The 24,195-nt window shown below is 43.2% G+C and overlaps 1 protein-coding gene across 5 annotated transcripts in view; it reads left to right on the top strand.

The window, feature by feature from the left end:
- Window positions 1-394: 394 nt before the first annotated feature.
- The window catches only part of PCCB (propionyl-CoA carboxylase subunit beta), a 92,850-nt gene continuing 69,049 nt past the window's right edge, over window positions 395-24,195 (top strand). For all 5 annotated transcript variants that reach the window (XM_060298579.1, XM_060298582.2, XM_060298580.2 and 2 more), the window contains exons 1-6: window positions 395-589; window positions 3,281-3,400; window positions 4,393-4,461; window positions 7,199-7,255; window positions 9,285-9,398; window positions 23,665-23,775. In XM_060298579.1, the coding sequence (XP_060154562.1) occupies window positions 404-589; window positions 3,281-3,400; window positions 4,393-4,461; window positions 7,199-7,255; window positions 9,285-9,398; window positions 23,665-23,775 (657 nt within the window). In that variant the 5' untranslated portion in view covers window positions 395-403. The remainder of the gene's footprint in view (window positions 590-3,280; window positions 3,401-4,392; window positions 4,462-7,198; window positions 7,256-9,284; window positions 9,399-23,664; window positions 23,776-24,195) is intronic.

Raw genomic sequence — 24,195 nt, 5'->3', positions numbered from 1 at the left:
CACTCTACCTCTCTGTGCTTCATTTGCTACATCTGTGAAATCAGGATAGTAAGCTAATGCAGGTAAATGCTTAAAGCAACACTTGGTACAGTGTTCAACAAACGCTGGTTAACTTTATTTTCTAAAGAAAGTGAGAGGACAAAACCAGGGGTCTAGATAGCCAGAGAAAAGCAAGGGCTAAGTCGCTCTTCTGTGCAGCCTAGCGGGCACAACATCGGTTGACCACACGACTCAGGGTGACGCCCTAGCACAGCCTCGAGTCTCAAGCTCTCCTGCCTTTCTGCTAAACGCGCTCCGCATTCCAGCCCACAGGCTTCCTACATGCCGCCGACGCTGCGCAGGCGCAGACCCCGCGGTGTGCACACGACGCACATGCGCACTCAGATGCGCTGGTAAAGCAAAAATGGCGGCGGCGGCTATGCGCGTGGCGGCACCCGGAATCAGGCTCAGTGCTGTAGTGAGAAGTCTCCGGGCCGCGGTGCGCAGCGTGTGCACCCAGCCTGTCTCTGTTAATGAGCGCATCGAGAACAAGCGTCAAGCCGCACTACTGGGAGGAGGGCAGCACCGCATCGACGCGCAGCATAAGCGAGTGAGTCCTAAAGGGGCCCCGGCCAGCCCGCTTCCGGCGGTCGCGACCTATCACAGCGTGAGCGGCTCGCGGCGTACGGGGCCTCCTAGCCAATCCGCGCGATGCCGCGAGGGGCGGGGCGGAGCCGAGGATGTTCACCTTGTGAACCTGTTGTCTTTCTCTGGGGCAGGTAAAATCAGGACAAGCACCGTTGTGCTTTGTCACTGTCTGCTTTCCCTTTGGAATTTTAGACGGGTCTGGCTGGGCTCCAGCGGCTTACCAGTTAATAGCTATGAACTTTTGGACAAGTTGCCCCTTTGGAGTCAATTTATTCTAAATAGAAGATGGTAATAATTCTCCCCTTGTAATGTTACTGGAATAAGATAGTGAAGCAATGATAGGCACTTAATTAAAAAAAAACCTTGTTCTTCTCATGCCCCATGAAAGAGTGGTGGTAGGTTCTTGCTCCATTATGGAAGCAGGAAAATCAAGGCGTTTGGCAGGGGAAGTTACATGGGCAAACTCACATTCACCTGGGGTGGCTGTGTGGTGTGCGCAGGGAACTTGTGGAAACTCTGCCCCCCGAATGCCAGCCGAAGCTCCTTTAGGATATCAGCGTGCTTGCTGGGTAGGAAAGTCACCTTCGGAAGCAGGTGTTTTTTCCTGGGGTTGCTCAAGTTGCTCTGAGAGTTTGGCTGGAGTGAGCAGCTGAGGCACTGCCACCCACTGCCCGGGGTACTGCGAGGCCCAGATCGGTGACTTGGGACTTGAAACGAGGCTCGCTCAGTGCGTCCCGGACACGTGTGAGTCTGGCCTGATGTGCTGGATGGGTTAAATAACCAACCTGGAAGATGCAAAAGTGAAATTTTTAGAGGTGAAGGATACTGAGGCATAAATTTACAGACGTGGGGGTAGTGGGGTCTTTAGTGAGGACATTCGCACTGGCCCTTTATTAACTCTAATTTGAGTGTTAATTTAGATGTTGTAAATGCCCATTTGACAAGAGCCTGAGTGTGACAGTTCCTTTTTGCCATTTGGGAGTGAGATGTAAATTTGGTTGAGAGTGTGTGGTGCCCAGAGTGCTTTTCCTCCCTCCCCTGAGGTCCCTGGGGTGGCAGTGTCTGTGTTGAGGGAGCTTTATTATTATTATTTTTTGGCTGCATTGAGCGGCATGCGAGATCTTAGTTTCCCAACCAGGAATCGAACGGGTGCCCCCTGCAGTGGAAGCGGGGATTCTTAACCACTAGACCTTCAGGGAAGTTCTGTGAGGAAACTTTAGATTATCCTCCGGAAAGGCCTGTCAGTGCTCCCTGCACTCTTTCTGTTGGGGCCCATGGCTCAATCCCTCCCTGGAAGATCATCCCACCCATTTCCAGGCGGATCTTACTGGATTTAGATGCAGCCTCCAGAAACTGTTTTTCTTTTGCCAAGGCTGACTTAGTCAGGAGGCTTACTTGGTTTAAATCTCCTACCCCATACCCTTTTACACAATATTTGGACTACTTCCACAGGATAGATTCCCAGAAATGGAATTACTGGGTCAAAAGATACAAACATTTTTAACACTGATATATATTGCCAATTGCCTTCTTCTTCTTTTTTTTTTTTTTTTTTTTTGCGGTACGCGGGCCTCTCACTGTTGTGGACTCTCCTGTTGCGGAGCACAGGCTCCGGACGCGCAGGCTCAGCGGCCATGGCTCACGGGCCCAGCCGCTCCGCGGCATGTGGGATCTTCCCAAACCGGGGCACGAACCCGCATCTCTTGCATCGGCAGGCAGACTCTCAACCACTGCGCCACTAGGCAAGCCCGCCAAATTGCTTTCTTGGAAACTTATTTTATTTTACACAGTAGTGTAGAGGATTACCTTTTTGTTTTAATACCACCTCACTGGCTTTGGCTTCCTTCTTAAGGGGAAAATATAGCTAGTTAGAGGTTTTTTTTTGTTTTTTTGTTTTTTAACAGGGGTCGGGGATAGACAATGGGCCCCGTTATTGGTCTTGGTCTAAGGGCTTGGGAGCCCAAACAATGGAGGCTCTTGACAGGTTGAGGTCTCCAACGTCACCCTCTCCAAGAACCATTTTTTTAACTCCTCTCAAGTGAGCTCTTTACTCTGTCCCACTCTTTTTCTACTAAGCCACTCTCTGCTGTGGGGTTGTCTGTGTATCACAGTCACTGTCAGGGGTAGGGTCCCTAAGCAGGGCCCCCAATGTAGGAGAGGACCCTGGAGGAGGCAGGAGAAGTGTCCTTGGGGCTGGACCCTAGTGAGGTGAGCTTCTGTGGGGCTCCTTAGAAGAAGCTTGTGAACCTAGGAGTGTAGCCTCAGACCCTTCGTGAAGCCTGCTTTAGTTTTCTATCTCCTGCTTCTCCGTTCTCCTTTTTACTGCTCCTTGGGTCTCCAGTAAATGTTTGTAGAACTCGTTATCTTGTTCCAGGGTCAGGCTCTCCTTACCCCCACTTCTCCTCTCTGCCTTTCCCTCCTACTCCCTTAATTTGCTTCCACAGTTAGTGGCTCCTGGAACAGCCGGTCTGCCCTGATTTCCTTACTGGCTGAATTCTACTGATAACACCTTTCTCTTGGGCAGGTTTATGGAATAGAGGCTTTCACATAGGGTGAAGGCAAAAACTAGCCCTCCTGGCCCTCCCATGAGCACTCCTTGCTTACTGACTTTTGTCTATGATGACATCACTGAGCGATTTTTGTTGCATTTTAGGGAAAGCTAACGGCCAGAGAGCGGATCAGTCTCTTGCTGGACCCTGGCAGTTTTGTTGAGAGCGACATGTTTGTGGAACACAGATGTGCAGATTTTGGAATGGCTGCTGATAAGAATAAGGTATCTGTTCACAGTGGTGGTGCAGGCCTCCAGGTTTCACTTACCAGCTGCGGCCCTGCTGTTCGACACACTAGATTAATGAAGTCCTTTCAGGATTCAGGATGCATTGAAACATTTTCAAGTGTGGGGCCCTGGAATTGCAGAAGTGCCTCTTGAGAAGCACTGCTGGGGCCTCCAGGTTCCCCACTCACCTTTGTCTACAGATGAAGGAATGTGGGTGCACTACTCATACCTTGTGCAGGGTGATTCTGGCCCAGCTCCTAGAGCTCTGGTGTGGGTTCACAGGTCTTACTGGTATAGAATGACAAACTTAGAAGGAGAGTTGGGAATTTTTTTGGATTGTGTTCTGGTCTGCCTAGGCACCAGGAACCCCTAAAGGCTAACCAGTCACCTCTTTTGACATACTTTAAGTTTATGCCTTGGAGTTTTGGAGGTCAGAGTTACCAACACTTGTTCCTTCAGTTGGGTGTTCTCCATGGTGCACAGAGTTCTTTGGACTCTCTTTTGGTCCATTTATTTTCAAGACTATGATCAAAGATTTATAACCTTGGCACTAAACTTGCTGGCTCCATTTGAGCCATTATGGGCCACACAGTGACTGTCAGAATTCCAAGCAAAATGATAGGTTTGCCTTTTTAAGGTTTGGAGGTGGGATGTGTGGCTCTGTAGAAGTTGCCATGTTTTGTTATATATTCTCCTTCCTCCTGTGAGGGTTCAGTAGTGGCTTCCCTAGGGGGTCCCCTGATTATTCTGCTGAGGCCCACTGAGGCCCAAGACTACAGTGTTCTGTTGATGAAGCAGTAGCCCAGTGCTTGCTGTTGCAGAGCTGAGGGGGGAAGCGGGGATTCCTTCATGTTCTTTATTCATATTGAATTTTAAGGAATTTGGGGTGTGGTTTTTTTAGGGGGAGTCTTTCCTTGGGGCATAACTACGAAATTAATTAAGAGAAGTATTTGGTTTTTTTAACTTTCATTTTTCTATTTTTCTGGTAGTTTCCTGGAGACAGTGTGGTCACTGGACGGGGCCGAATCAATGGAAGATTGGTTTATGTCTTCAGTCAGGTATTTCGTACTCTAATTGGCTGAGGTTTCCTTGAGGGCAGAGCCAGGAACAAAATATGTGAGAAGAAAACAGTCCTGGGGAATGAAAACTTGCCTGTAGTTGGGGCAGGTGAGGGAATTACTTTATTTCTTAGTGCATATGTCCAGAGTATTACACTATTATAATGTAATAGAGTGTTTTTAATTAGGGAGAAAGACTCCCTAGTCGGTGTGGGGGAGGATCACAGGGCAGTAGTCATCTAAGAAGTCCCAGGAACCAGGACTTTATCCAAGTGAGTGAGAGTCCTCTTGGCAGGTTGGGTGCGTGCTGGGAGGGCAGCTGTGTCCTGGGCAGATTGTGTGGACCTGAGGGAGTGCAACGGATGCAGCTTGGGCAGAGGGGATTTGACTCTTAGAGCCACAGGCCCCTTGAGTTTTAGGCTTTCGTGAAAGAGTTCAAACAGTTTTTGTTAGGCTGCATCAAGACATACAGTTTCTTCACACGGACACCATAGGAGAATGTAGTAGGCAGAATAATGGCCTGCAAATATATCCAAATCCTAATCCCTGAAACCCGTGAATATGTAATTTTACCTGACAAAGGGGAATTAAGCTTGCAGATGGAATTAATGTTACTAATCAGTTGACCTTAAAATAGAACAGCTTGGGTTATCCAGGTGGGCCCAGTGTAATCACAAGGGCCCTTAAAAGTGGGAGAGAGGCAGAAGGGGAGGTCAGAGTAATGCTATGTGAGAAGGACTTGGTCTGCCTGTTTCTGGCTTAGAAGAGGGAGGAGGGGGTCATGAGGTGAGGAATGTAAATAGATGGTCTCTAGAAGCTGGAAAAGATAAGACAACAGATTCTCCTCTGGAGCCTCCAGAAAGGAGCATAGCCCTGCTAACCTTGATTTTAGCTCACTGAGACCCATGTAGGACTTCTAAATTACAGAACTGTAAGATAATGAATGTGTGTTGTTTCAAGCTGCTGACTTTGTGGTAATTTGTTATAGCAGCAGTAGAAAACTAACACAAAGAACATGTTGTATCCTATTTTTTGTTTGATTTTTTTTTCTCCACTAAGAGACAGAAATATGTATATAATTCTAAATATTTAGTTTCTTTTTACAGATCTTAAAGGTATAGAGCTTATTTAGGAACCTAGAATGTTTTCCAGGTTTGAGAGTAAAATAATTATACTTGATTATTTTAAGAGTTATTTAGACAGTACTCATTTGCTAATAGAATTACTTTTAAAATATTTTAAAACTGTGTTATAAATGTGTCTGCCAAATGCCTAACTAGAAGGGATCATCTCTCTTTTTTGTAATTTATGAGAGCTAGGCAAAGAATTGTATAGAAGGAACCATTAGTAAGATAGCTAGAACAAAGAAGGCTATTGTGCTTTCTGGGCACAATGTTCCCTTAACTATTAAGGAGATAACAAAAATTCATTGAATTGATGCTTCGGAGCACCCCTTATGCCCGTGGGTTTGGGTGGGGGTGAGGGGGAGGTGGAGATGACCGAGACAGTTCTTGCCCTGGAGAAGCTAATCGTTTTGTAGGTAGAATGGGACAGAACAGGGGTGGCTACAGTTACCGATAGTCGGTGAGAGGTTCTGGGCAAGTGCCATGGGCTCAGGACAAGGGAAGGTCACATCCGGATCCAGGAAAGCTTTAGGGAAAATGGGGCATGTGAAGTAGGCCCTGAAGGATACTGAGGGGGAGGAGTGATGGGTCAGATTTTTTGTAGTGATCCCCCAAATGTTAATATCTGCAGACATTGTTTTCTGCGGGGAGCTTCTGTTTTTCCAGAGAAGCAGTCGCAGTCTTTTGCGTGATAATTGGCTTTAGATGTGTTCTGGGGGAAGGGGGTGGGGGGAAGGAGGGGCCAGCAGTGGCTCATCATTCACTGTACAGATTAGGCATCTCACCTGTTTTCAGCCTTGCCTTTGCTGCCTTTTGTGCCTGGGGATTGTGACTCCAGAAGCCCTCTGGTTAAGTTTCTTGAGAGAGTAAACCTCCTTTCTCTTCTCCAGGTGAAGAAGAGGCCCTGTGGGGTCTAACTGCTCCCAACACAGACTTCCTGTCAGTCTGCTTTCCACCACACTTTCTGTGGTTCCTGGGCTGTCCCCTCCTGTGGTTACTCCCTCGGCAGGTGTAAAGGCTTCCATTTGCTCCAAGTCAGATATTCTTGTGCTTTCACTTCCCTCATTTGTTCACTCTCTCTTCTGCTGTTGTTTCCTCTTTTTTGTCCTCATGGGCTGAATGTGTTTTTAATTCCGTACTATCTTTTTGATGGGGATTTAGGAAGGAGGTCATTCCTACAAGAAGCTTTTTATATCAGAAGGTAATGAAAATCCAGAAGCAAGAAGAAGCAGTGAGGATTCATTCACTTCTTTCACCTCCTTTATCAAAACAGCAAATATTTCCTAGTAATAGAAATGTCTGTTTGACATCCATAGAATCTGATTTTTTGGGGTTAATTCTGCCTGAAAAGTTTTCCTTCCCTCAGGGCTACAAGTCATTTTTGTATACAAAGACTAGGTCTTTTGCTCTTCACATTACGTGCACTCCTTTTAAGACATTTTATTCACTATTCATTCTATGGAATACTTTATGTCACACTTTCCCCCTAATCTTTTAAACTTCTGAAAATCCTTTAAAAACTTTTATCTATGAATTTTCCATTTCCTCCTCCTATTGGGTCTTCATCTCTGGCTAGTCACTCCATATTATTTTTTGATTTGTTTTCTTTTTAGGATTTTACAGTTTTTGGAGGCAGCCTGTCGGGAGCACATGCCCAAAAGATCTGCAAAGTAAGTATTTATTTTTTATAAATTTTCTTTTTTTAAAAAAATTTTTATTTTTGGCTGCGTTGGGTCTCCGTTGCTGTGTGCGGGCTTTCTCTAATTGCGGTGAGCAGGGACTACTCTTCCTTGTGGTGTGCAGGCTTCTCATTGTGGCGGCTTCTCGTTGCGGAGTGTGGGCTCTAGGCGCATGGGCTTCAGTAGTTGTGGCACACGGGCTCAGTAGTTGTGGCACACGGGCTTAGTTGCTCCGTGGCATGTGGGATCTTCCTGGACCAGGGCTCGAACCTGTGTCCCCTGCATTGGCAGGCGGATTCTTAACCACTGCACCACCAGGGAAGCCCCCAAAGTAAGTATTTAATATTGAAAACAAACTCAATACTTTCATCAGTCACATGGGGTGGGGCAGAGGTATGCAGGATGTGGTGCTGACCTGAAGGTGCCTTCAGTAAAGGGCAGGAGGTCTTAACATTTTTTGTAGCATGGATCCCTTTGGCAGGCTGGTGAAGCCGGACCTGCATTTTTTATATATATTTAAAATTTAAAGTCTTTATTGAATTTGTTACAATATTGCTTCTGTTTTATGTTTTGGTTTTTTGGCACGAGCCATGTGGGATATCAGCTCCCCGAGCAGGGATTGAACCTGCACCCCTTGCATTGGAAGGTGAAGTCTTAACCACTGGACTGCTGGGGAAGTCCCTGGACCCGCATTTTTTACACATGCATAAAGTAAAATGTAGGATTACAAGAGGTTGAAAATTAAAAAATCACATTTGTAATATATATGCTTCCTTATTAATGAATTAAATCGAGATTTAGCAGTGGATAAACTGCTATAATTTCAAAGTTGGCATGAGTTGAAAATGATATTTCAAGATATCTGCCAGAAAGTGGGACCCACCAGAAAGTGGGACTTCCCTGGTGGTCCGGAGGTTAAGACTCCACACTTCCATTGCAGGGGGCACGGGTTCGATCCCTGGTTGGGGAACTAAGATCCCACATGCTATGCGGTGTGGCCAAAAAAAAAAAAAAAAAAAAAAGATATTTGCAGCAACTTTAATGTGGCATAAAAAATCTGTGGCTTCTATTAATGACAAAGTCACAGGTATTTCTAATACTGCTGTGGTTAATAAAATGTAAAATTTTCCAAGTTCATGGACTCCTTGAAATCTACTCACAGGCTTCTTACGGTTCTGAGGATCCCAAGTAAAGAACCCATGGTCTAGGTAGAGAATCCAGGTACTAAAAAAGCAGTGCAAATGATGGCATTTAAAAAATGCTGCTACAGATGAGATGCTCTGGTGGTGAATAAAAGTGTAGATCATATTTGGGGAGTTTTGGAATAAAGGTAGAGTTGATCTTTAGTAGCTGGGCAGGGCTTCCCTGTGTAATGGAATACCTAGCTTCTCCGTGTGGTCCTGTCATGTGTTACTCCTGAGACCTTGGGCCAATCCCTAAACTTTTAAACCTTCCTAATTTCCTCCACAATTTATTGCCTCTGTTGTGATTACTAAATGAGATAATGGAAGTGAAAGTGCTTTGTAAATTCTCAAGGACTGTTAGAAATGTTGCTCATTAGGCTGTCAACTACTGACCCATGAGGAAAATCTGTCTTATTAGAAGTAAGAGGGCTGGGCCTGGCCTCCAGTTAATAGATGGGTCCACATTTACTTTCACAAAAATACTGCTTTGCCATTCTATCAGTTCAAAATATTATTTTGTTCAGTCCCAGGCTGAAAAAATACTACAGCCTGGGCCTGAGGCTCTAGAAGTGGTTGCCATGAACAGTCTTCGCCTCTGCAAATGGGAAGTGCTTTGGCTCTTGGCTGCTTGGGGGACTTTAATTAGCGGTTTAAATATCTGATTTTCTGTCTTCCACGAGGTACCCAATCATCATGTGGAATGGAGCCAGTGTTATGGACTCCTGTTTTGAAAAGTACACTCAGAACATTTTCCAGAAAACCACCATGGTGCTTTGTAAATGCTGTTTTTCATAACAGGGTCAGTTGTCTCACAAAAGATTTTTCTGCTATCTCAGATCATGGACCAAGCCATGACAGTGGGGGCTCCGGTGATTGGACTGAATGACTCTGGGGGAGCACGGATCCAAGAGGGAGTAGAGTCTTTGGCTGGCTACGCAGACATCTTTCTGGTGAGAAACCGTTAATAGAGAATGGAAGAGTACAGGGAGTTCTCTAAGCTGTGTCCTGGTCAGAGCTTCCCTATCTTACCTCATTGTGTCCCGTAGCTCCTTCTTGTGTCATTGGGGTGGCATGAAGGGTGGATGAAAAGCAAGAGAGGTGGGGGTTCCTGGTGGCCTAGTGGTTAGGACTCTGCTGTGGCCCCAGTTCAATCCCTGGTCGGGGGAACTGATAAGGTGGGGAGGGTTATCTTTCTTTTTCTTTCATAGAGGCCACTGATACTTATAGGGGAAAACAAAATTAAAGATTATTCAGAAGGGAATGTCACTTAAATAATTTTTTTTCAAAAGCAAGGAGTAGGGAATATAAAAGGTTAAAATGAACTGACTTGCTAAAAATTAGGAATTTTATTATTTTAACTTTATTTTATATCAGAGTATAGTTGAACAACGTTATGTTAGTTTCAGATGCACAGCAAAGTGATTCAGTTATACATATACATGTATCTATAGAATTAACAGTTTTTAAAAAAAGCAGTGTTTTTTTTTGTTTTTTTTGTTTTTTTTTTTTTGCGGTACGCGGGCCTCTCACTGTTGTGGCCTCTCCAGTTGCGGAGCACAGGCTCCGGACGCGCAGGCTCAGTGGCCATGGCTCACGGGCCCAGCCGCTTTGCGGCATGTGGAATCTTCCCGGACTGGGGCACGAACCCATGTCCCCTGCATTGGCAAGTGGACTCTCAACCACTGCACTGCCAGGGAAGCCCCTGTGGTTTTTTTTTTTTTGGTTAAGACATTACAAGATCATTATACAAAGTTCAAGCTGTAGTACAAAGAAGAAAGAAATCCCACCATCACCCAAGATCCCACCAGTTAGAAGCATTTGGTGAACATCATTTCAGATATCTGCTTTCTTACAGACTAAAAGAGAAAGAAATGAAAAGAAACACAAAAATTAAATACATTATTTGAAGTAGGAAGTGCATTGTGAGAGTATAGTAAGGGAGGTTGGGGTGAGGGAGAGATACTGCCAGATGTAAACTTGAGAGAAGGGACAGATCAGCTTTCCAGGGAGGGGAGGAAAGAAAGGACAGAGACAGGCAGACATTGTTTCTAATCAGGCCAGCTGTTCTTGTCATCCCCTGGCCTGCAGGCTTATGAAGGTTTTTATTCCCTGCCACTGCCCTTTGTGTTCAGTCAGAAAAATGTGTGTTTACTTTGTGTACGATACTCTGGTAGTTGTGGGAGCACTTGTGTATGTTGAGAAGCCACTTTGTAGATCTTAAACCTACTTTTTAATCTTTAAACTTGAGCTCTAGGGGTAGCACACTGGGGAGTAAAGGCACTCCTTTATGTCTTTTACCCACATTCACCAGCTGTTTACATTTTGCCTGTTTGCTCTATCATTTTCTCTCTGTATGCACATATTTGCACATTATATTTTTCTGAAACATTTTAGAGTAAATTGGAGATTATGCCTCCTTTATCTCTTAAATCCTTCATTGTATATTTTCTAAGAACAAGGACATTTTTATATAAACAGAGTACAGTAATTGGGAAACTTAATATTGATTCATCAGTATTATTCTTACTCATATTTCATCAAATGATCCTAATAACAGCCTTTATAGTTATCCCCCCCCAATCCAGGATTAAGTACTGCCTTTAGTTGTCATATAACTTTAATCTCCTTCAATCTGGAACATTTCCTCAATTTCTCTTTGTCTTTTATGACTTTTGATTTTTTTTAAAACAGCTTTATTGCGGTATAATTTACGAAGCATAAAATCCATCCATTATAAGCATACATTTCAACGATTTTTAAGAAACTTGTGCAGCCATCACCACAGTCTACAATTTAGAATCTTTCCCTCCGAAAAGATCCTTCCTGCCTGTTTTCAGTCAATTCCTACCCAGCCTTAGGTAGCCACTGATCAGCTTTCTGCCTCTACAGTTTTTTCATCTCTCTTCACTTAAAATAATGTTTTTGAGGTTCATTCATATTGTACTGTGTATCAGTGATTTGTTTTTATTGCTGAATAATAGTATATAGATATACCATATTTTGTTTATCCATCCACTAGTTGATGGACATTTGGGTAGTTTTTACATTTTGAATATCATAAATAATGCTGCTATGGACATTTGTATATAGCTCATCGTGTGGACATATGTTTTCATAACCCTTGAGTAGATTCTTAAGAGTGAAATTGTTGGATCAAGTTATCGAACCCAAGTTCTTGTGCCCAATGCACAGTGAAGCCAAACAAACGGAAATGTCGGAGATTGGAGCGGAGAAAAGTTTATTGTAGGGCCAAGCAAAGACCTGAACTCCTCCATGGGTTTCAGGGAAGAGTTTTTAAGGGGAAGGTGAGGGAGGGTAGTAGGAGGGTGTGTGTGTCTGATTGGTTGGTGGTGAGGTAGCAGGGTGGTGTTTCAGGAATCTCAGTCATCAGCCTTCTGGTTCCAACCAGTCTGGGGTCCACATGCCTGTGCTCAGGGGGCCTGAGTTCCTGTAGAAGAACTCAGAGATATGTATCGAATTGTTACGCACATCCTCTGAGGAGGAACCAGGCCCAGGCCCCATGCCGCACTATTATTTCTTTCTGCATTCCCTCAATCCCCTAATTAGTAACTATTTGAGTCTGCCCTTTGGAACTCAGGGAAGGTCTAGGAGGCTAAAACCTTTTTCTTACAAACAAGAATTGGGGGACACAGAAAGGCTTTTGTACTTGGGAGGGCCTCACAGGGTCCTTCTCGGCTTCATTATAAGTTTATGTATAACTTTTTAAGAAACTGCCAAATTTTTTCCCAAGGTGACTGTACCCTTTTATATTACCACAAGCAGTGTAATTGGGGGTTTCAGGTTCTCCCCATTCTTGTTGACACATAGCATCGTCAGTCTTTTCCATTATAGTCATTTCAGTGGTAAGTAGTGGTATCTCTCCGTGGTTTTAATTTGCATTTCCCATCTCACTAATCCTGTTGAGTATCTTTTTACGTACATGGTAGTCATTCGTATATCTTCTTTGCTGAAATGTTTGTTCAGATCTTTTGCTCATTTTGTAATTGGATTTTGGGTAAGAGTTCTTTATATATTCAGGATACAAGTCCTCTATCAGATATATGATTTTCAAATTTTTTTTACTGGTCTGTGGCTTTTTATTTCTTTTCTTTTTTTTGGTAAATTAATTAATTTATCATTTATATTTGGCTATGTTGGGTCTTCATTGCTGCGTGTGGGCTTTCTCTAGTTTCAGGGAGCGGGGGCTACTCTTCATTGCAGTGCGCAGGCTTCTCATTGCGGTGGCTTCCCTTGTTGCGGAGCATGGACTCTAGGCACGCGGGCTTCAGTAGTTGTGGCATGTATGCTCAGTAGTTGTAGCTCGCGGGCTCTAGAGCACAGGCTTAGTAGTTGTGGCACACGGGCTTAGTTGCTCCACGGCATGTGGGATCTTCCCGGAGCAGTGCTCAAACCTGTGTCCCCTGCACTGGCAGGCGGATTCTTAACCACTGCCACCAGGGGAGTCCCTGTGGCTTTTTATTTCTTAATGGTGGCGTTTTAAGTGCAAAAGTTTTAAATCTTAAAGTCCAGTTTATCAGTTTTTTTCTTTTGTAGATCATGCTTTTATTCTCATATAAGAACTGTGCTCAATACAAAGTCATGAAGATTTTGTCTAGTGGTTTTGTTACCAACCAGGGTTCTTGGCCTCCTTAATCAATAGAAATTGGTCAGAGGCCAGACAAGAAATTCAGGCAAGGCTTTACTGGGGCCCCTGCTGCAGCAGGAGGGAGCGAGAACAAACAACAGGTTCGCTTGCTTGCTTGCTCACTGAGGAGGGTGCAGGCGACCTTTTTCATTACATGGGGTGAGGATAGGGGTGTGTCTGGGAGTCGGGCTGGAGGGGTGGCTTAGGTGGTCTGCCCACCCCTTAGGTGGTGTGGTGTGCAGGGGGCATGTGCAGTGCCCTGCTTTAGCTCCGGGCTCTTCAAAAGTGGCAGTTGCGTTTTTTGGTCTCTTTGTATCTCTTGTCCAGAATTTGCCCTGATTGCACCTGCATGCAGTTACTTTTAGTCCCATGTAGTTTTCTTGTATTTTGTTGCTCGAGGAGAGGTGTGTCCAGGTGCAAGCACTGCAGCACTGCAGCACTGCAGCACTGCAACAAAGGGTCCCAGCTCCCAGCCTGTCTCAGTTTTTTTTCATGAGGTTTTATAGGTTTTTGGCCTTCATATTAGGTCTGTGATCCCTTTTGAGTTAATTTTTGAGTATGGTCTGAGGTCAGGGTCCAAATTCATCCTTGTCCCACCACCATTAATTGACATGACTGTTCTTTCCCTATTGAATGGTCCTGGCACTTTGGTGGAAAGAAAATCAATTGACCATAAATATAAGGGTTTATTTCTTGACTCAGTTTTTTTCCATTGATGTATATGCTTATCCTTACATCAGAAGCACACTTTCTCTTCTGATAGTCTTATGATGTGTATGTTGGTACATTTGATTTCCCACAGGTCCCTCAGCCTCTGTTCTTTTTTCCTTTTTTTTGCTGTTCCTCAGAGTTGTGGACTTAAAAACTGTTCACAAACTAAAAGTTGTGTCAACTTAAAAATAAATGCACAATGTGAGAGTTGTGAGTTAAGTTTTACTTGGGGCAAAATGAGGACTGCAGCTCAGGAGACAGCATCCCAGATAGCTCTGAGAAACTGCTCCAAAGAGGTAAGAGGGAAGGTCTGAATATATGTGATTTTGGTGAAGGGGGAATACATGCAATCAAGCACATATTTTTTGTAGAAGTTTTCTGCTAGTCTCATGAAAGTTACTGCTAGTCACAAGGAGCAGATGTCACCATGAAGGATTTTAGTGTTTTTCTAGATATGAGGAGATACAAGAATTGGGCTCATAAAATTGGCTCCTGAAAATATCTAACTTTCTGAAGACCTGTTCTGCCAGTTTTTCCCAGAGCACAGAGTTCCTAATTTCAGCTTTCTACCCTGAACTCCTTTCGGTGGGGTGTTGAAAGTCAGCAGCTGCAAATGCACAAGACTTAATCCTTGTAGAGGTAGGTGGCAAGTGCCAATTGTAGTTGACATTTAAAAAAAAAAATTGTTTATTTATTTGGTTGCACCAGGTCTTAGTGGTGGCAGGCAGGCTCCTTAGCTGCGGCTCGCTGGGCTCCTTAGTCGTGGCTTGCGAACTATTAGTTGCGGCATGCATGTGGAACCTAGTTCCCTGACCAGGGATCGAACCCAGGCCCCCTGCATTGGGAGCACAGAGTCTTATCCACGTGCCACCAGGGAAGTCCCTAAACTTAGACATTCTAAATGTACAGTTCAGTTGTATTGAATACGTTCATAATTTTATGCACCTATCACCATTGTCCATCTCCGTAACATTCTTTTTTTTTTTTTTTTTTTTTGCGGTATGCGGGCCTCTCACTGTTGTGGCCTCTACCACTGAGGAGCACAGGCTCCGGACACGCAGGCTCAGCGGCCATGGCTCACGGGCCCAGCCGCTCCGCGGCATGTGGGATCTTCCTGGACCAGGGCAATAACCTGTGTCCCCTGCATCGGCAGGCGGACTCTCAACCACTGCGCCACCAGGGAAGCCCATCTCCATAACTTTTTAAGTGTCAATTCTTTTTTTTTTTTTTATGTTTTTTAACATCTTTATTGGAGTATAATTACTTCATGATGCTGTGCTAATTTGTGCTGCACAACAAAGTGAATTAGCCATATGCATACATATATCCCCATATCCCCTCCCTCTTGCATTCCCTCCCACCCTCCCTATCCCATCCCTCTAGGTGGTCACAAAGCGCCGAGGTGATCTCCCTGTACCATGCAGCTTCTTCCCACTAGCTAGCTATTTTACATTTGGTAGTGTATATGTCAATGGTATTCTCTCACTTCATCCCAGCTTACCCTTCCCCCTCCCCGTGTCCTCAAGTCCGTTCTCTACGTCTGCATCTTTATTCCTGTCCTGTCCCTAGGTTCTTCAGAACCATTTTTTTAGATCCCATATATATGTGTTAGCATATGGTATTTGTTTTTCTCTTTCTGACTTACTTCACTCTGTATGACAGACTACAGGTCCATCCACCTCGCTACAAATAACACAGTTTCGTTTCTTTTTATGGCTGAGTAATATTCCATTGTATATATGTGCCACATCTTCTTTATCCATTCATCCATTGATGGACACTTAGGTCGTGCCCATGTCCTGGCTATTGTAAACAGAGCTGCAATGAACATTGTGGTACATGACTCTTTTTGAATTATGGTTTTCTCAGGGTATATGCCCAGTAGTGGGATTGCTGGGTCGTATGGTAGTTCTATTTGTAGTTTTTTAAGGAACCTCCATACTGTTCTCCATGGTGGCTGTATCAATTTACATTCCCACCAACAGTGCAGGAGGGTTCCCATTTCTGCACACCCTCTCCAGCATTTACTGTTTCTAGATTTTTTGATGATGGCCATTCTGACTGGTGTGAGGTGATACCTCATTGTAGTTTTGATTTGCATTTCTCTAATGATTAGTGATGTTGAGCATCCTTTCAAATGTTTGTTGGCAATCTTCTTTGGAGAAATGTCTATTTAGGTCTTCTGTGCATTTTTGGATTGGGTTTTTTGTTTTTTTTGATATTGAGCTGCATGAGCTGCTTGTATGTTTTGGAGATTAGTCCTTTGTCAGTTGCTTCATTTGCAAATATTTTCTCCCATTTGTGAGGGTTGTCTTTTCATCTTGTTTATGGTTTCCTTTTCTGGGCAAAAGCTTTGAAGTTTCATTAGGTCCCATTTGTTTATTTTTGTTTTTATTTCTATTTCTCTAGGAGGTGGGTCAAAAAGGATCTTGCTGTGATTTATGTCATAGAGTGTTCTCCGTATGTTTTCCTCTAAGAGTTTTATAGTGTCTGGCCTTATATTTAGGTTTTTTATCCATTTTGAGTTTATTTTTGTGTATGGTGTTAGGAAGTGTTCTAATTTCATTCTTTTACATGTAGCTGTCCAGTTTTCCTAGCACCACTCTATTGAAGAGGCTGTCTTTTCTCCATTTTATACTCTTGCCTCCTCTATCAAAGATAAGGTGACCATATGTGCATGGGTTTATCTCTGGGCTTTCTATCCTGTTCCATTGATCTATATTTCTGTTTTTGTGCCAGTACCATACTGTCTTGATTACTGTAGCATTGTAGTATAGTCTGAAGTCAGGGAGCCTGATTCCTCCATCTCCATTTTTCTTTCTCAAGATAGCTTTGGTTATTCGGGGTCTTTTGTGTTTCCATACAAATTGTGAAATTTTTTGTTCTAGTTCTGTGAAAAATGCCATTGGTAGTTTGATAGGGATTGCATTGAATCTGTAGATTGCTTTGGGTAGTATAGTCACTTTCACAATGTTGATTCTTCCAATCCAGGAACATGGTATATCTCTCCATCTGTTTGTATCATCTTGAATTTGTTTGATCAGTGTCTTATAGTTTTCTGCATACAGATTTTTTGTCCCCTTAGGTAGGTTTATTCCTGGGTATTTTATTCTTTTTGTTGCAATGGTAAATGGGATTGTTTCCTTAATTATTCTTTCAGATTTTTCATCATTAGTGTATAGCAATGCAAGAGATTTCTGTGCATTAATTTTGTATCTTGCTACTTTACCAAATTCATTGATCAGCTCTAGTAGTTTTCTGGTAGCATCTTTAGGATTCTCTATGTATAGTATCATGTCATCTGCAAACAGTGACAGTTTTACTTCTTCTTTTCTGATTTGGATTCCTTTTATTTCTTTGTCTTCTCTGATTGCTGTGGCTAAAACTTCTAAAACTGTTGAATAATAGTGGTGAGAGTGGGCACCCTTGTCTTGTTCCTGATCTTAGAGGAAATGGTTTCAGTTTTTCACCATTGAGGACGATGTTGGCTGTGGGTTTGTCTTAAATGGCCATTATTATGTTGAGGTACGTTCCCTCTATGCTTACTTCTGGAGCGTTTTTATCATAAGTGCGTGTTGAATTTTGTTGAAGACTTTTTCTGAATTTATTGAGATTGTTATACGGTTTTTATCCTTCAGTTTGTTAATATGGTGTATCACATTGATTGATTTGCATATATTGAAGAATCCTTGCATTCCTGGGATAAACACCACTTGATCATGGTGTATGACCTTCTTAATGTGCTGTTGGAGTCTGTTTGCTAGTATTTTGTTGAGTATTTTTGCATCTGTGTTTATCAGTGATATTGGCTTGTAGTTTTCTTTTCTTGTGACATCTTTGTCTGGTTTTAGTATCAGGGTAATGAATGAGTAGAATGAGTTTGGGAGTGTTCCTCCCTCTACTATACTTTGGAGGAGTTTGAGAAGTATAGGTGTTAGCTCTTCTCTAAATGTTTGACACAATTCGTCTGTGAAGCCATCTGGTCCTGGGCTTTTGTTTGTTGGAAGATTTTTAATCACAGTTTCAATTTCAGTGCCTGTGATTGATCTGTTTATATTTTCTATTTCTTCCTGATTCAGTCTCAGAAGGTTGTACTTTTCTAAGAAATTGTCCATTTCTTCCAGGTTGTCCATTTCATTGTCATATAGTTGCTTGTAGTAATCTCTTATGTTCCTTTGTATTTCTGCAGTGTCATTTGTTACTTTTTTTTTTTTTTTTTGTGGTACGCGGGCCTCTCACTGCTGTGGCCTCTCCCGTTGTGGAGCACAGGCTCTGGATGCGCAGGCTCAGCGGCCAGGGCTCACGGGCCCAGCCGCTCTGCCGCATATGGGATCTTCCCGGACTGGGGCACAAACCTGTGTCCCCTGCTTCAGCAGGCGGACTTTCAACCACTGCGCCACCAGGGAAGCCCAACTTTACCTTTTTCATTTCTAATTCTGTTGATTTGAGTCTTCTCTCTTTTTTTCTTGATGACTCTGGCTAATGGTTTATCAATTTTGTTTATCTTCTCAAAGAACCAGCTTTCAGTTTTATTGATCTTTACTGTTGTTTCCTTCATTTCTTTTTCATTTATTTCTGATCTGATCTTTAAGATTTCTTTCCTTCTGCTAACTTTGGGGTTTTTTTGTTGTTGTTTCTCTAATTGCTTTAGATATAAGGTTAGATTGTTTATTTGAGACGTTTCTTGTTTCTTGAGGTAGGATTGTATTGCTATAAACTTCCCTCTTAGAACTGCTTTTGCTGCATCCCATAGATTTTGGTCCATCGTGTTTCCATTGTCATTTGTTTCTAGGTATTTTTTGGTTCTAGGTTTTTTTCCTGTAATTGATATCTAGTCTCATAGTGTTGTGGTTGGAAAAGATACTTGACACGATTTCTGTTTTCTTAAATTTACCAAGGCTTGATTTGTGACCCAAGATAGGTCTATCCTGGAGAATATTCCATGAGCACTTGGGAAGAAAGTGTATTCTGTTGTTTTTGGATGGAATGTCCTATAAATATCAATTAAGTCTATCTTGTTTAATGTGTCATTTAAAGCTTGTGTTTCCTTATTTACTTTCATTTTGGATGATCTGTCCATTGGTGAAAGTGTGGTGTTAACGTCCCCTACTATGACTGTGTTACTGTCAATTTCCCCTTTTATGGCTGTTAGCATTTGCCCTATGTATTGAGGTGCTCCTATGTTGGGTGCATAAACATTTACAATTGTTATATCTTCTTGTATTGATCCGTTGATCATTATGTAGTGTCCTTCTTTGTCTCTTGTAATAGTGTTTATTTTAAAGTCTATTTTTTCTGATATGAGAATTGCTGTTCCAGCTTTCTTTTGATTTCCATTTGCATGGGATGTGTTTTTCCATGCCCTCACTTTCAGTCTGTATGTGTCCCTAGGTCTGAAGTGGGTCTCTTGTAGGCAGCATATATATGGGTCTTGTTTTTGTATCCATTCAGCCAGTCAATGTCTTTTGGTTGCAGCATTTAATCCATTTATATTTAAGGTAGCTATCAATATGTATGTTCCTGTTACCATTTTCTTAATTCTTTTGGGTTCGTTATTGTAGGTCTTTTCCTTCTCTTGTGTTTACTGCCTAGAGAAGATCCTTTAGCATTTGTTGTAAAGGTGGTTTGGTGGTGCTGAATTCTCTTACCTTTTGCTTGTCTGTAAAGGTTTTAACTTCTCTGTCGAATCTGAATGAGATCCTTGCTGGGTAGAGTAATCTTGCTTGTAGGTTTTTCCCTTCCATCACTTTAAATATGTCCTGCCACTCCCTTCTTTGTTGTGGAGTTTCTGCTGAAAGATCAGCTGTTAACCTTATGGGTATTCCCTTGTATATTACTTGTTGCTTTTCCATTGCTGCTTTTAATATTTTTTCTTTGTATTCAGTTTTTGATAGTTTCATTGATATGTGTCTCAGTGTGTTTCTCTTTGGGTTTATCCTGTATGGGACTCTCTGCTTCCTGGACTTGATTGACTGTTTCCTTTCCCATGTTAGGGACGTTTTTGACTATAATCTCTTCAAATATTTTCTCAGACCCTTTCTTTTTCTATTCTTCTTCCAGGACCGTTATAATTCGAATGTTGGTGTGTTTAATGTTGTCCCAGAGGTCTCTGAGACTGTCCTCAATTCTTTTCATTATTTTTTTTTTATTCTGCTCCTTGGCAGTTCTTTCCACTATTATATCTTGCAGGTCACTTATCCATTCTTCTGCCTCAGTTATTTTGCTATTGATTCCTTCTAGAGTATTATTAATTTCAGTTATTGTTTTCATCACTGTTTGTTTGCTCTTTAGTTCTTCTAGATTCTTGTTAAATGTCTCTTGTCTTTTCTTCATTCTGTTCCTGAGATTTTTGAACATCTTTACTGTCATTATTATTTTATTTTTAAAAATTTTTTGCGGTACGCGGGCCTCTCACTGTTGTGGCCTCTCCTGTTGCGGAGCACAGGCTCCGGACGCACAGGCTCAGCGGCCATGGCTCACGGGCCTAGCCGCTTCACGGCATGTGGGATCCTCCCGGACCGGGGCATGAACCTGTGTCCCCTGCATCGGCAGGCAGACTCTCAACCTCTGCACCACCAGCAAGCCCTACTGTCATTATTTTCAATTCTTTTTCAGGTAGGTTGCCTATTTCGTCTTCATTTATCTGGTTTTTTAGGTTTTTACCTTGCTCCTTCATCTGTAACATATTTTTTTGTTGTTTCTTTTTTGTTTTTGGATAGGTTTGGCGGTATTCCTGTCTTACTGGTTGTTTGGCTTGAGGCATCAAGCATTGGAGTTTGCAGGCAGTTGGATAGATCTGGGTCTTAGTGCTGAGATTAATACCTCCAGGAGACCTCACTCCGATTAATATTTGCTGGGGTCTGAGGTTCTCTGTTAGTCCAGCAGTTTGGACTCAGAGCTCCCACCACAGGAGCTCGGGCCCAGCCTCTGGCCGGGGAACCAAGATCCTGCAAGCTATGTGGTGTGGCAAAAAAAAAGAAAAAAAAAAGAAAAGGAGCAAAGAATATCAAAGAATAAAAAACAAAATAAGGGCGTCCCTGGTGGCGCAGTTGTTGAGAGTCCGCCTGCCGATGCAGGGGACACGGGTTCGTGCCGCAGTCTGGGAAGATCCCACATGCCGTGGAGCGGCTGGGCCCGTGAGCCATGGCCGCTGAGCCTGTGCGTCCGGAGCCTGTGCTCCGCAATGGGAGAGGCCACAACAGTGAGAGACCCGCGTAACGCAAAAAAAATTAAAAAAATAAAATAAAATTAGAAACGTAAAAAATATATTAGGAAACATAAAAATATAATTGAAACAACTACAACAAGATAAAATAAAACCACAACAGAAAAAATAGAAAAAAATTGGGGGCATGGGGGGAACAAGCCAAAAGGAGAGAACAGTAACAAAGTATGAAGAATAAAATAAAATTGGAAAATAAAAAATTTATTAGGAAATATAAAAATATAAATGAATCAACAATAGTGAATCAACAAGGTAAAACAGTACCCCAATCTAAAAGAGGAAAAAAGAAAAAGAAAAAAAAAGACTTGGCTCTTTGGGTGGAGTTTAGGAGGGGTGGAACTTAGGCAGGGGCAGGGTTTAGGGTGGGGTGGAACCTAGGCCGGTGGCGGGGTGAGGTCTGAGCATGAGGCAGGGCCTTTGCTTAGGACCGTGTCACTGGGGGTTTTTCCCATCCGCTTAGGTGTCTGTGGTCCCCCACCGGTGCCTAGTAGGTGCCCTAGTTGTGCAGAGACACGAATTCTGCGTCCTCCTAGTCTGCCATCTTGACTCCCCCCTCTGCCGAGTACTTTCTTGCTTCAGTTTCTGACATATCCGTTGCCCCGGGCCATCGGGTGGGCTGGTTCCTGACTGGCGTGCATACTCTGTGCTGGTGGTAGCCTGGAATTCCGCACCTGGAGAAACTTTTCAGCTAGCGGGGCAGCCGTAGGGAGGTGGACAGGGGCCATCTCCATAACTTTTTGTCTTGCAAAACTGAAACTCTATACCCATTAAACAGTCACCCCCCATTATCCCCTCTGCCAGCCCCTGGTAACCACCCTTCTACTTTGTCTCTATTATTTTGACTAAATAACTTAAGTAAAATTGTACAGTGTTAGTCTTTTTGTGACTGGCTTATTATTTCACTTAGCACAATGTCCTCAAGTTTCATCTATGTTGTAACATGTGACAGGATTTCCTTCCTTTTCAAGGATGAATAATATTCCATTGTGTAGATATACCACATTTTGTTTATCCATTTATCTGTTGATGGGCATTTGGGTTGATTCCATGTTTCACCTATTGTGAGTAATGCTGCTATGAATGTGGGTGTACAAGTTATCTCCTTGCGACCCTGTTTTCCATTCTTTTTGGTATATCCCCAGAAGTAGAATTTCTGGATCATTTGGTAATTCTATTTAAAATGTTTTGAGGAACCACCATGCTGTTTTTCACAGCAGCTGTACCATTTTACATTCTTACCAATAGTGCACAAGGGTTCCACTTTCTCCACATCCTCACCAACACCACTTGTTTTCTGTTTTTTTGATAGTAGTCATCTTAATGTATGTGATGTGGTATCTCATTCTGGTTTTGATTTGCATTTCCCTAATGCAAGTGATTTTGAGCTGGAGGGGAAGGAGCTTGCAACAATGGGGTGAGGTGTAACAGCAATGGCCGCCTAACTTCCTAACTTCACCTCTGATCAGAATCAACAACCAGCTGTTGGAGCATAGATTTGAGATATTTGGAGGGCAGGGTCCTTTTTGTCTGCCTCTGTGTAAGCCACTCCAGGAACACATGCACAGCTGCATGCCTCATGGCTGGGGGTAGAGGGTGGATAGGGGTAGCTGCTACAGCGCTACCAGTTGAAATTGACTGAAATTAACCACAATTTGCCCTCCAAATCTTCCTATGGATGTTAAGCCTTCAGTAGGCTTAACAGAGCTCCAGAAAGTTACATCAGACAGATTCTGCCAGTGTAATTTTTGTCCAGGTGGGGAGACAGATTCCTGATGCTTCCCATTCTACCATCTTCTCAGAATCCTCTCTGTGGATGCCTTTTTGTGCTGTCCTGAGCTATGTCCTGTGAATTATAGAAATTGGTCTCAGACCCAGGTCAAGGCTAAAAGTGGACATAACTTCTCTTAAGCTGATGGGGCTCAGGGAAGGATAGAAGCTGGGGGATGGGCAAGGAGTCATTGGGCTCTTATCTTTCCTGGGTCTTCCAGCCCCCTGGGAAATCTTGTTTTTCCTAGAAGGTGGCCCGAGGCTTGGCTCTTCACAACACCTTTGTCCCTATGGAACCTTTTTGCCTTCTGCCACCTCCCTATTGCCCATCTGCCCTGTGTAGGGGTGGGCAGACATTGAAGACTGAGTAAAGTAGCACCTGCCTCTTAGCCTTGCCTTGTAACTGTTGGGCATCCTCTGTGGAGGGTGTGAAGGGGCTCCAAGTAGAGGTCATGGATCCAGGGTAAGTGTTGGCCCTGTATATTCCACCTAAGGTTTTCATTCATTATTCCAGCCAGTTTTGTACAGACAGGGGTCCTTGCCTGAGGTGTGTTTAGAGCTGGGGTGAGAGTGGTAGGATTCTCTCTGAGCTCATGTCCTGGTGGAGCTTTTGGGGAACTACTGCCCTGCCAAGGAGAGAAGAGGTTTTACTTGCCCCAGAAAGTAATATGCCAGCCATCCCACCAGCTATGGGAAAAGTTGCATATACAATATTCTGGAAGAAACTGTACAGATTAGGCCTCTTGTCTCTAGGATAGAATTTCTGTGAATAAAAGCCAAATGTACTTTTATTGTTGCCTCTGTCTTTCTGCAGGTAATGCCTTGAACACCTCTGTAACCAGATGCCTTTGCCTTTCTCTTTTGGCAGAGGAATGTCACGGCATCCGGAGTCATCCCTCAGATTTCTCTGATCATGGGCCCATGTGCCGGTGGGGCTGTCTACTCCCCGGCCCTAACAGACTTCACGTTCATGGTAAAGGTAAGAAAAGGACCTGGTTCTCCTGCCCTTTGAGAGTTGTGCAGTACCTCACCTGCAATAACAATAATTCCTGACCCAGATCTGGGTTGTTATCTGCACGCTTATTGGATTTCAGTGCAGTGCTGATAAGGTCTTGGTGGAGAGAAGGTTTTGGCATGAAGACTGTAGCTTGTGTGGGTTCAGTGGCAGAATGTGCTTGTCTGCTTCATTGGTGGGTGATTTTACTTGTTGATCTGAATTGCAAATGATTTTCAGGTAATCAAAGGTCCTATCCTCTGCCCAGACAGATGATCGTTTACTGAATCCTATTCAGAAAGTTTCTCATGGAAAGCTTTTCTGTAAACTGCTTCACTAGGAGGTTGTTTCTTATGTCCCACCTTTATTTCTTCAGCTGTTTGCCATTTTATTACATTTTGTCTA

The sequence above is a fragment of the Globicephala melas genome, chromosome 4 (assembly GCF_963455315.2).
Source record: "Globicephala melas chromosome 4, mGloMel1.2, whole genome shotgun sequence".
Taxonomy (NCBI): domain Eukaryota; kingdom Metazoa; phylum Chordata; class Mammalia; order Artiodactyla; family Delphinidae; genus Globicephala; species Globicephala melas.
Note: the sequence above shows the minus strand (reverse complement) of the source record. Positions and strands in the feature narration are given on the sequence as shown.